The sequence below is a fragment of the Trachinotus anak genome, unplaced genomic scaffold, assembly GCF_046630095.1.
Source record: "Trachinotus anak isolate AG129_WGS33_773 ecotype Australia unplaced genomic scaffold, CSIRO_AGI_Tana_v1 ptg000012l, whole genome shotgun sequence".
Taxonomy (NCBI): Eukaryota; Metazoa; Chordata; class Actinopteri; order Carangiformes; family Carangidae; genus Trachinotus; species Trachinotus anak.
In genome coordinates this window covers 11,978,399-11,991,694 of record NW_027273863.1, presented here as the reverse complement: position 1 = coordinate 11,991,694, position 13,296 = coordinate 11,978,399, and the positions used below count along the sequence as shown (strand labels likewise).

General features: G+C 43.3%; 1 protein-coding gene across 8 annotated transcripts in view; it reads right to left on the bottom strand.

Annotated features, from left to right (window-relative positions):
* Positions 1–13,296, bottom strand: part of LOC139629536 (myomegalin-like) — a 44,551-nt gene that overhangs the window by 21,418 nt on the left and 9,837 nt on the right. For 7 of the 8 annotated variants that reach the window (XM_071492209.1, XM_071492214.1, XM_071492210.1 and 4 more), the window contains exon 1: positions 1,175–3,224. In XM_071492209.1, the coding sequence (XP_071348310.1) occupies positions 1,175–2,512 (1,338 nt within the window). In that variant the 5' untranslated portion in view covers positions 2,513–3,224. Of the gene's footprint in view, positions 1–1,174; positions 3,225–7,318; positions 7,373–7,961; positions 8,119–8,211; positions 8,370–8,461; positions 8,586–11,063; positions 11,141–13,296 lie in introns of those variants that run through there. The other variant, XM_071492216.1, reaches the window with a different exon arrangement.

Sequence of the window (13,296 nt, the reverse complement as noted above, 5' to 3'; positions counted from 1 at the left end):
AGCATGTGCATGCATGAGTTAGCACAAGTGAGTCCAAATTGCTCTGTGCTACCATTATCTTTACATAACCAGTGTATGAATAATTTCAACTTTAACAAACTAAAAGAAGGATATCACCATGATACACTCACTTGTAGTTTCATGTAGACGAGATTATACATTTAGATTTTCACTTCAATTTTTCCTAATAGAATTTCTAAACTTAACTTATCATTTAAATGGCGTTACTGGCTGTAGCCAACCAGTACTGAGATGACAGGGTGGTCTGACATTGCGTGGATCACTTTTGCCTCAAGGGCTCTGAGTGAAAATAGGCCAGTGTGGGAGTCACTCTATCTTAATGTCTCCCCACATCTAACCTACTTCAGTCAGCAGCCACGGCACCAAGATCATACACTCTAATTAAGGAGGAACATCTCATTCAACGGCAAATCCGAAAACCATCACTGATGATTATCAAGTTGAGGAAGCCGGCTTTTGAATACAGCACACATGCAAACACTCTGACACACGCTTGTTTTGGCATTCTGGTGCAGAAAATCCTGTGCTGCAACCTCATTTATAACTGGAAAAACTGGGAGACTCATCTGTCTGCAGGCTGTGTTCGTGCTTCAGTGGCTACACACACAGAAGTCACTGTGGATCCTCAGCTTCAAACACAAAAGTAAATGCTGGTTTTAAATTTGAACATTTGAATATTTAATTGTGAAAAATGCCTGTTTTCACTCTATAATCTTATTTTCTACTCTAATGACCTCTTTGTATGCACACACAGACACACAAGGTAATTAGGCCATGTCGTGTGTCACCGCTTACCCACACCTAACTGCTCATGTAATGTATTCCCACACATAGAAAACTAAGCAGAGGACACACACACACACACACGCACACACCACTGTAGTTCACATCCTCCTTGTGGGAGAGGCTGTGAGCGGGATTTAAGGACTGACAGCTGGATTATGTGGCTAATTAAGCTAAAAAAGGTGTGTGAGAATGATCGTTTTGTGCGCTGTTTGTGTGTCAAACACCAAAGCCTGCTGAGGTGGTTCACTGCAGATACTGCTGACGTGCTGAGCATGGCCAAAATCCACTAGTCCACCAAGTGTCATCATCCTACAGTAGTGAAATGTTTGTACTCAGCACCATCACCATCCTCATCAAGGTTTTATACCTGGTGGGGAGGTGGGGGAGGATACTCTTTGTACAAGTCTTCTAATAGATCCTCCATATCAGTCAAGCTCAGATCCTGATCCATCCTGGCACCCAGCCTGATCAGAGGGGTCTCCAGCTCAGGTGTTGGCATGTGGTTGTGTCTTTCTCCTTCTGGAGTTCCATACGACATTCCCAAGACCGGATCAGGGAAGCCCAGCCTGCTGCTTCCATTACTGGAGCTCTGTCTCAGCAGCACTGGCAGCTTGCTCCCCTTAAAGCTCTGGACTGGCCGGTAGACAGCATAGCTCTGCAGCAAGCAGAGGGCCAGAGGGAGGCTGAGCCCTGGTGAGGCTGGGCCATGTGGGGCTCCCATGTGCTCCTCAGAGAGGGAGTCAGAGATCCGGTCATCTAAGGCGTCCCTGGGGGAGCTCAGTGGACCATCTGTTATGGCTCCAGGCTGGATGTCTTCCTCGGCTACCTCCAGGGACGCTATAGAAGGGCTGGAGCTGGCTCGTCCAGCCAGGGTGCGATCACTGTCTGATGTCCTCGAGGGTTCTTGAGAACCAGGGACCAGAGTTAGAGAGGAGGGGGGTTCTTCTGAATCTTCCACATTTTTTCTGTCTCCTTCTCCAACACCCCCTAATCCTCCAATCACACTGCCTCCGATAACACTTGCTGAATATCTGGTTGATGGCCCACAGGAAATACTCCGTGCCAATTTCCTGGGCACCTTACAAACAGCTTCATAGTCTGAATCTGCCACCCGCCAGTAGGAACATCCTCGACACCTCCTGGGAGTGCTGGGCACACAGCGCTGTGAGCCTGCAACTGTAACCTCTGACCCCGGACCTGCAGGACACTGAGGGTGGTGGTGATGGTGACAGTCCAGGCTGTCATCAGCCCAGGACTCATACAAAGAGTAGACCAGGTCATCTTGGAGCAGGGCACAGTACTTTGCATGAGTGAGACCTGAGATGTCCACCATGCCATCTCCTGGCCCTTCATTACCTCCACTGATTGGTCCTGCACCCTCTTCTGAATTTGTTTTCCGATAGAGCCCACCGATGCACTGCCTCAACCGATGTTTCTCCTGCAAGAGGCGCTGCAGCCTTTCGATGGACAGGGCCTCCACACGGGCAATGACTGTGTCGAAGCGGTACATGCGGTCCAGCATGAAGGTGCATTTGGAGCAGGCAAACTCTCCTCTGCCATCCCGGGTCAGCTCTCTCCCGAGAGCGTGAGACAGCAGCACCTGCAGGTTGAGTTTGGCGGTGGGGTGGAAGATCCATCGCCTCTGGTTACCGCAGAGCTCTCGGCCACAGATGCGACAAGTCTCCTTCATCTTGAGATCAAGCATTCCACAGGCTTATAATCATCCAGCAGTGGCACACACTCTTATTCGCTCTAACATGAGGACACCTTGATCCTTGACATTTAAGCTGCATCAGAGTAAACACTTCTCACAATAAAAGCCTTCTGCATCTGATCAGTGTAAAGCTCCTCATGGCACCAGTCCACACAATGGCATTTAATTCAATGGCTTAAAGAGAAATGAGATGAGGTAGAAAAGAAGAGGCAGTCGTCCAGGCTTGGGGAGAATGGTTGCACATGTGGTTCTTGGCAGCGCTGAAAACGGTGAGGTAAAAGCAGATTGACAGATACTGCAAATATCATTTAAAGATTTCCATCAGCGCAGGATCTCCGTCCCTTTACTGGAGGTGCAGGTGCATCGGGAATATGGCGCACACCCCCACGGATGTTGAAGTCCCGTCTATCAGATGCAGTATTTGTCCGTGTACTATGTGTTTTGCATTTCCCGACAGCACCGCACGCTCCTCTGCACCATCCCTCGGCTGTCACGGACACACGAACCGCACCGCAGGCGCCGACAGGTTCATTACGACCGGCGACCGGTAACAATCCGTGGCCCTTTTACACGGACACGGAGCAGTCACAGCCGTCCCGGGACAGTCCTCGGAGTCTTTCCCCGGTGTCCGTGCTCGGAGGAATGAACGCTTCATTCATGTCAGAGGTGTTGGAGACGGAGACGCGCACACACCGGGGCCGGTCCTCCGTGCGGTCGGAGATCCTCCGGTCAGATAACGCTGTGGCTGCCTGAACCAGACCTGCAGCGGCGGAGCGCACCATTCAGGCAAAAACGGGGGTGGAGAAGCCGCCGGGTGCAGTCATACAGGGATGCTCACGGTTTAACAGCCGCTATGATTTCGATTCATAACGACGGGTTTCCTAATGAAACAGACGAATAAATGTAAAACAGGCAGATATCTGCTTTATTCAAGGTTTAATGTGAAAGAGACGGAGTGGCGCACCCTCGGAGTCTGTTACTTCCTCCGGTCCGGTTTACTAAGCTGTTTGCTCGCCTGACTGAACAGGTGAAATGCTCAGTAGCATGTTAACATTAGTGACGCTCTGCAAAATTAAATACGACTGAGTGAAACACAGACTCTATTCTATTCTATTGAATTCTTTTTTTTATTCTATTTTTTTAAATTGACACGGCATACAGTATTGTTGTTCTACGAGGTTTGGGCTTTAATGTAAGTCTAAGCATAATTATTATTTTTTGTCTGATATCCTGCTCTATTATGTGATAAATCAAATGGACACACACACGCACACACACACTGCCTAAGGGTGAACTTGAACCAGTTTCTATAATCCACTATTTGAGTTTAAAATGTACTGTGTATGAAATAATATATAGGAAGAAATATTGAAACTATTAGTGCATTCATCGATTGGTCGAGTGACAGAGAATGAAGTGCCAACTATTTTGATAATCAGTTGATCATTTAAGAAATTTAGCCAGCACAAGATTTTATGCTTCTCTCTGTTTTATAAACTGAATCTCATTGGGTTTTGGACTGTTGATCTGACTGAATATTCTATTCTATTCTATTCTATTCTATTCTATTCTATTCAGGGTCACCTGCATGACCTTTAGTCATTTATCAGTATTTTATCAGGCCAAGAGGCTCTGCTGATTTTGAATGTTTTCTCTACTGATCAGCGAGCATTTAAACCAGTTAGTAAGATGACAGCTGCTGAATGGTGATGTAAAGATATGAAGACAAACTTTGAATAGAAGTCATTATCTTACTGGCAGCATCACAGAGTCAGTGCTTGACGGATTATTAATAAATAGTTTGAGTCAGTTATCATCTATAAATGAACAAATACTGTGTATAAAAAAGTTTATTGGTTACAGCTACATAATCCCTGTTACAAGTGTTGTCTGTCCTCTATTAAGTAATTAATAAAAGTGGAATTAAACATTTTCAAGACAATAATTTAAGGTTTAATTGTACTGGTGTGTTAGTTTTAGTCTTCTAATAGCGCCCTCAACAGACCAGTGTAGTTTTTCAAACACCAGTACCAAGTGTTAAAACATGTACTTGCTGCAAGATTATTATTTTTAGTATTTCCTGTTGCCGTAGTGCAGATATTTCAACAATGGTTTGACTGTGATGGTCAAACAGCCAGGCCTTTCTGATGCATTTGACTGCGCAAGTTCTTCTCTGCAGCAACCACAATTTATCTTTTCCCGAGGGCACTCAGACAGATGGTCATGCTGCCTCGCTGTGACTTCCAAACAGACACACAGTGAAAAAAAAAATCTCCTGTCGACCGTCAATGTATTTTCATCATCAAAGCAGTTCCTTTGCTTCAGGCCAGAGTGTGATCCTGCACATCTACATTAATGTGTGAGTCAGAGTTGTGGGACCCCAGGTCTTCTTGGTGGTCCTTGATTGCTGATTGTTTAAAGGTTAATTACTGGTCCTGAGTCATTTTCTCTAAATCTGATGTTTTCAGAAGCCTGTAGACCGCCAACAACACATGTGGGAAAAATGTAGCTGAATAACTCTAGACATTTGATATTTCTATGGTATATTTGTATGTTATGCAATCATACTATTTTATGTTTTGTGAAATTTGATGTTCATAAATACGAGCAAATGTCAAAACATATAAACAGTTTAGCTGTTTACAGTGAACTGATTACTGAAAATTATCCTTGGAACAGAAACTCTGGAAATGATTGTGTTAAGAAGTTTCAGATGATACCTTTTCCCGCCTCCTCCTTTCTCTCCAGACATAGATTTGATCTAAATGGCTGTGGTGTCTGGGGAACTAATTAAGAGCTCTTATGGCGGGCGTCTGTCTGAAACAACACAACTTGATATCAGTGTCAGGGTCGCAGATCACTCAGAGGTCGACCTGACCTATCGACAACCCGACTGAAACCAGAGCCGCTAAACTGCTAACCAGTGAGATGCCTGCATGCACACATGCACATACGAAAGAAGGCACCTCATGGGAATGTGCACACACACACACACACACACACACACACACACACAATGATCCTCACAAGATCATATTCTGCCACCTGTGTTGTTCCCTAAATTCTGAAATGCAATTTTATTTTTCTAATTTTTTAAAACATGGAACCATTGGCATATACAAACAGTTTCATTTAGTTCTCTCACACATTCTTGCACACACATATACACCACTTACCCAACAAACAACTGTCATTTCCCCCTGATTTTGCAAAGTCAAATGTCCCCTGCACTGTCCCAACAAGTATTTCGACGTGCAGGTGGCATCAGAGAACACAAACATTGTCTCCTTATTGTGCTCATGTTAAGGCTGCGTTTTTCTTATGTATATACAGTAAATACTCCCACACAGAATGTGTCTCATCATTTGTAAATGATACTATGAAGCTTATTATACACGAGCCCACTGTTCCCTTAGTGACTCAATGTTGTGCACATACAGTATAGTTGTCCATTATTGAACATGGCGCTCAGATTTGTTTATTTTTTCAGTGAACTCTAATAGAAGCACACATTCACACTTCCACACACACATGCATCCAGTGTGAAATCTGAGCACAGAGCCTGCCTGGCGAGTACATTTGCATCCTTCATCAGAACTGATTTACAAGTTAAAACCTAACCCTGCGGTAGCACCTTCAAAATGAAAACATTGTTTGTGAGAAACTCACCCAGCATCAAATACGTCTGCAACAAATAATGTGACACATTCATGCTGTTACCAAATAACAACAACCAGCACTGCACAGGTCATGCTATGACTGTTGTTATGTTACATCAATTTATAAGAGTAATAAATGGTGAGAATTCACTGTGGGTATAGAGAGCTGTTGTCAAGATAATGGTCCCTCTCCAGTTGTAGTTTCATTATGTATCCGAGGAGAAATGTGTCCTTGGGGATGTTAGCGCAGCTTAAGCCTGTAAATGTAATGAGATTCTGGCACTTTGTGTGATGAGACAAACCCTGTGTAAGATGGACTGTACTTTCACAGCCAGCCTCACAAAACACTCCATCCACTGCAGCTTTAATTACCACATATTTCTTTTTGCGTCATGTTCCTTGCCTCTGTTTGTTAGTTTTAGATGCACAGTATATACTAATTCATCAGCACATGTCTATAGCATTTGCCAGTCATCCTGGAATCAGCCACTGAGCCACAATGACTCATGCAGCATTCAGGGTTTGATTGCACAAAGTCAAGCAAAGTTTCACTTCACTGCAGTATGCTTTACTGGATGTTTACTTTTAACAATGACCTTGTTCACAGTTAGTTCTTTCAGCTGAGGTATAATGATGCTCTGTTCTCTTATACTACACAGTAGTTTCATTGATATTATGTTGATTCCTACACAAAACTCTGCAGAGAAGGAATAGATCTTATATTTTTAATGCTGTGCTTTTTTTCTCTTTGGTCAAATGTAAATGAAGTTAGTTGATACTGTACCACAAGCTTGCTGTTTATTTTACTATTAATAATATTGTGTTGGTCATATTGTGAGTTTTCCTATTTCCATCTTTCTTTTACTACAGGTCACTTCTGTAATACAACAAGTAACTGGCCAAATTATTCAAATACGCGTCAGGTTTAATCAACAGTTGTCAGCTCATGTGTGAAAATGCTATGTGTCACTTCTCCATAGGGAGGCAGAGTCTGTCTGACAAAGTGCCCTGGATTTCAACAATGAGCACGGTGATGCTGCCCTGACACTCAGTGGAGAACTGTATAATGACATGTGAAGACTAATGATCCAGCGTTTCAAAACCAAACTGAGCTGCTGAAATTTAGCAATGCACCTACCTGCATCTCCTGTTCGATGCGCAGCCTCTCTCGACCCAGTTCCTCCTGATAGAACTGTGTAACAGAGAAGACAGACTATAAACCTACTGTATGTACCCAACTAGGAACTGAAAAATCAATAACTATATTCAGTCTTAAGATAAATGGGGTAAGGGAATGGGGACAGAAACAGGAAAGTGAATATATAAACCTGCAATGACACATGAAATGTTTTTTTTTAGCATGTGTAAGTGTGTCGACACTTGCATACAAATACATCTGCATACATCAGTGTCTGTGTTTGTGAAAGTAGTGTGACCAACATGAATTAAGGCTGAGGAATGTCACATATGCTGAAGACTCTTTCTAGAATAGAAGTCTGGCCAGAAGCAACATGGTGGTCCAGAGGAATGCAGTGCGTGTGTGTGTGTGTGTGTGCGTGTGTGTGTACATATAGAAGGACATTGTAAAGGGGTTGAGTGATATACTCTACATACATCAGGGAGAAACAGTTTATAGAAAGACATTTACTGAAGGGTTCCTACACTTTACCTCAGATTGGAGGAAGGATATGGGGAAGTTTGAGTCCTGATTTTCTACGACTCAGCTGCAGAGCTTTGATGTTAGTTTGTCATTCAAAGCGAAAAATAAAAGGCATTTATACCTCCACATCCTTGTCCTTCTGCAGCAGAGATGAAGACAGCTCCTGAACTTGTCCCTCCAGCTCTCCCACCCTGAGCGTGAGGGTCGTCTTCTCTCCGCTCAGCTCTGTGATGAGAGCGTCTTTGGAGCGAAGCTCTTTGGTCAGCTCCTCTATTAACCTGAATACAGACAGAGGTGTGGTCAGTCAGCGCCACTTAGAGATGTATTTAGTTAGGTGTGGCTGATGGTTCAGGAGATTTTTTTTGGGGCACCTGTCTTTGTTGGTGTTGCATGGGGACAGGATGCTCGGAGGCCTCTCATCCTCTGGAATTTCTTCCATGGGGGTGTCTAGGGAGAGGAGGGAGGCATGGGAGTGTGATCCAGCCAGCGAGGCCATCCGTTCAGCCTCGCTGCGTGCTAGCTGGGCCTCCTGGAAACACACACAGAGTGAAACTGTTAGGATTTGAAAATCGGAGGCCCCTCTGTGTCAGCTGAAATACCTGAAGGTGTAAGTGGACCAACCTCCTGCAGGAGCTGAATCTTGGTCTCAAGCACTTGCTGCATGTGATCAATTTCCTGCTGCCTCTCCTGACACCGTCTCTGTAGCTCTGCTTCATTGTGATTGGTCAAGCTCTCTGCTGTTGTGCTGTCAAAGAGGAAAACACACACATGTAGTCAGAGGGTCAACATTAGGACATGATGGAGACAACCAAAAGATAATATGACGTCATCATTTTCCTGTCTGCTACAGTGCTCATGGGATACCCAACACCCCTCCACTTATAGTACAGATTAAGTACATGCCCCACCCATGTGTAGACTTTTATTGTCATGATTAATGCTAATGTGTACTTTCTCTGAGGTGACGTTCACATGGTCTGATGTTTATACAGTCATGGATTTAATTTGGGTTCTTTTTCCTTTTGAAAGCAGCCTGGACTGTGGCTGCAGCACAGAGTTCAGAGGCTTGTGTTACAGATGTGAAGATTAACTGGTAGATGCGTCGGTGTTGTGTATCATTAGCGTCTGTAATGAACTGAAATACACTGTTAAAGCTTTGTGTGCATGAAACATGAATATTTTAAACTTTACTCTGAACTATGAAATTTCCTGTGCCTTTGTGTTCCTCCACAACGACATATGTGCCTCTGGGCTCATAAGTGTTTTCCTCACTCCTTTGGCCTCCAACTGTGCAAGCATCTGTCTATATCACTTAGTCAGTGAACGACCCTATCCCAGAATTCCTGCGCCCAGAATGGCACACGCCACTCTGTCGCCATGAGTCCTGTTCTGGACCCTCTCTACATACGTTTTTAACTCTGTCCACCACATGCAACAGCTCAAATAACTGGGATATTTTGAACCAGTCTGAGTAATGCAAATGTCTGTCTCTTGGACAAGTGTCTTTTATGTGTAGTGGACACGACGTTCAGCCTGTGTGGACAGCTCAAAGACCACCCGTTCTGCAAGAGCTCAGAAGGCAGAGGATTCTGTAACACTGGTCTGCCGACAACATGGACAATTTAAACCAAGAATCTGTTAAAGACTGTGCTTTATGGTGAGACAAACACTGTATCGCATATTTTCATGATGTGTGTGTTTTTACAGCAGCTCCAGTGATTAGTTGTGGCAGAAATTTCTGGCAATTGGATTGATCACTCAAAACACAGAATATGCTGCTGGTAGGACAAGAATCCTCTGTGTTGATCTGGGGCTGTGTAGAAACAGTCAGTTTTCCCACTGATCATTAGATTACCATTTACCATGTGTGGAACAAGCACACCACAGAATATGTACTGTAGAAATACATAACATAAAGCAGCATAATTGAGGAGGACAGCTGAATCAAAGTCATGTAATAATAACTGGCTCCACTGTCAGAATCATCTCTGCTGTCACTGAACAGCTTTCCAAATCACATTTATCTGTAACAATACTGGAGTAAAGGATGTGCAGGGAGGGAGCAACAACAGCAACTAAAATAGAGACGAGTAATAAGAGCCAATTTATCCTTTCCAAGAGCACCAGCAGCTGGCCAGTGATGATCCATGCCAATTTAAAGGCCAACAACCATGACCTTTAAAGCAACATTTCTGACAACTTCAGCAGCAGAAAGATTCTCTCTCTGTCGTATGCCAAATCAAAGTCGTGCAGAGCCGATACAATCTACTAAAGCCCTGCAGCAGTTTTAGGCTCCACCCTGGGGGCATGAGGGGGGAGAAGAACATCTGTTTTAAGGGATCGACAAAGCCAAAAAGGGATAAACAATTGCCACACTAAGGAAGCAGAAACCTGTGTTTCTCTTACATGATTAATCAAACCCTACATGTTGTAAGATCTCTAAGCTTTTTAAGATTTTCTGGGGAAACCCTGAAAACTGCAAACATCTGATTAAAAGGACAGTGCCTCTCATCACCATGTCACACTGACAATACCAGAATTTGCAAACAGCATTTATCCAAAAATCTTAAAACAAGATTTTTCTAACATACTAGGGGTTTACACTGTGGGTTGCATCTTACTATGAAAGTTTACGTAACTCCATTGTGTGTTTGTGTGCGTGTGTGTGTGTGTGTGTGTGTGTGTTGTCTCTATCAGCTGCTGCCCGACATATGAGCTGTTAGAGATATGAGGTGTTACCGCCCGTTAAGACAGGACCATGTAGAGAATCATAGCTAATCTCTAGCAGGGACACACTTACACCACAGCAGCCAACATCCATAGATGGAGGTGCACAACCACACATAAACACACGTAGGTCTGATACCAGAGGATTCATCTGTGTTGTCAGAGTCTAACTCCACTGGAGCAACTTGTGTATTGGTGTGCACATACACATGGATATACTGTATTAAACAAAGTCTATGTGGCCAAAGTAAACAGGTTGTTGCTGCTAGGCTGTCGATACCTGCCTGTCTAATTGACCGTCGACATGTGAAAAGAGTCATTGAAATCCACTTTTCAGTTGAGTAAAATGTTCGCTTTGGTGTGATATATGTGTATAATCGGGGACAGAAACTGTTTTGACACCAAAGATCACACTTATTTTCAGACTAAGAAGTCTTAATTTAAGGGTTGGAAGAGCACAACAACAAATATTTATGACTAACATTTGTGGACTTACAGGGCTTTGTCCAGAAGCTGCTGTTTCTCCTGGAGCTCCTGCTTCAAGCTCTCTACTTCCACCTTCAGCTCGATGTTCTGCAAAAAGATGACGAGCAGTACGGTCAGTCAGTCCATCATCACCATCACAATTTCACCAGCACACTTTTTCAGCAGCTTGTACAACAGTATTCTGCAGAGTCGGTTAGTAGCAATTTGTAGCTGTGACTAAAGAGAGACTGTTAAAATGATCAAGTGCTCCGGGTGAAACTTGACATAATAATGAAAGTCAGTTTTCAGATGTAATTGCAGTCTTTATGACTTTTCAAGCTTTAAAAAAACAACAACAAATCTTTGTTTTCACATTTCCTAACACTAGGCAGACTTAATAAAGAAGCATTTTTTTTTCTCAAAACAAACACTCTGCAGGCATAATTTCAGTGGTTGTCAGTATAGCTACCATATGGAGCTTCCAAACACAAGCAGCAATGTTGAACAAAGTGAAATACAGAAGCTTTCTAATATCTTTTGGCTTTTACATTTCCTGAGGTATTCTCTGTGAAAACTAGGATCGCAATTAAAATTTTTTGAAATTACCACCTAATTATTATTATTATAGGCTGAAACTGTAAAAGAATTGGTAAGGACTGGTTGTACAGTGTTGTCAAATGTCTTAAGTGACATACAGATATTTCAGCTGTAAAGGCTTCACACACCTATGGTTCACCCACACAGAGGACTGTGTAAAGAGGCTGAACACTGAAACACCTGTGAGGGTACTGACAATCATATTCCCATAGGATGTAACAATATTCATCAAGTTTCACTATAATGGTATCAAAACACAAAAATAAAACTGTTTTTATTGGGATACCTCGCCTTACACTCGACTAAGCACACCTACAGCAAAACATATACACTGGACTAATAACAACGCTTGTCCTTTACTGCAGAAACAAAGGACAACTCAATCTATTTTAGGATCATTCAGTATTTATATCAGGTAAAAAATGTTTTGCGTGGAGTCTGTCTTCTTGAGGTTCAATTCAAGATTCTTGAAATGAAAAATAATTACAAGGGATTAAAAAAGTGGATTTCACTTTTTGTGTGTTCACTGGGTTTGTCTGAATCTCTGTAATCCTCCTCCCTCTCTTCATCACATCCCAAGCACTCATCTGTCATGTTCCCCACTCAGTCTCCTCAGTCATTACATCTCTTCATCACACCCTGATCCCTCTCTCTCTGCTGCGTGAATCAGGGCTGGTGGGTGTTGTGTATCATTAGCACAGAGCATCTGACCGTGCTGTCACGGCTGGTATATTTAGAGCTGGAGAATTCAGGGCGGCTCAGATACTCACCACTGGGGCCAAAGGCTAAACTCCACAGTTTGTTTACCTGCTGGGGACCACAGGGAACATTTTAGGGCCAATCAGGGCTCTTAAACTGGGCTAAGGGACAGAGGATTGAAACAGTGGGAATGGTGGGGTTCATTCTTTCCATTCTGACCAGACAGGAGAGAGAGGACAGTTTATCTGTCTGCTGGACTCAGATCAGATAATTGCTCTCAGTGGTTCTATCACCTTTATCACTGCAGCCTAGCTCACATTCATTTCAACAGATTGTCCACTTTCTCTTGTCCATCATCTTGGTTTAACTGCCTCTCTGTCCCTGTGTCATTCTGTCTCTCCTTTCCTGCCTCTTCCTTTCTCTGTTTTTATTTTAGTGCCTCTACGTGCATGTCCAGGCCTCTCGACCTTCCCCTGTCCCTGCCAAAGAGCTTTATGCATGTACTGTATGTCAATAACACTCACAGAGAGCTGGGCTACACGTGTACCTACTCTCCTAACTTGAAACCTACCCATAAACATATTTCTGAAAGGCACCGACACACACCGCTGGTCAACACGCATGCACACATTTATCCTGCACGTGACCAGAGTACACAGTATACAGTAGTCATGCAGACGTTAGACGGACAAATATTCATGAGAAAAACTTAAATTAGGATAATTAAATTAAGACAATTTGAGGCTCTGCGTATTCTCTGCTTATATTGATCATTAATGTTACTCTGTCCAATTCATCTCTAACTGAGCAGTCCACTCTTATGATGCTGAGCGATGCAGCAGCAGCTAGAACTTATGCAACATATGACCAGACATATGCTCTGCATGGCTAATGATGGCAAGTGGTTTGCCTAAATGTTCTAACAATAAATAATGCACCACACATGCATGAGGAACATGTATCCCTGT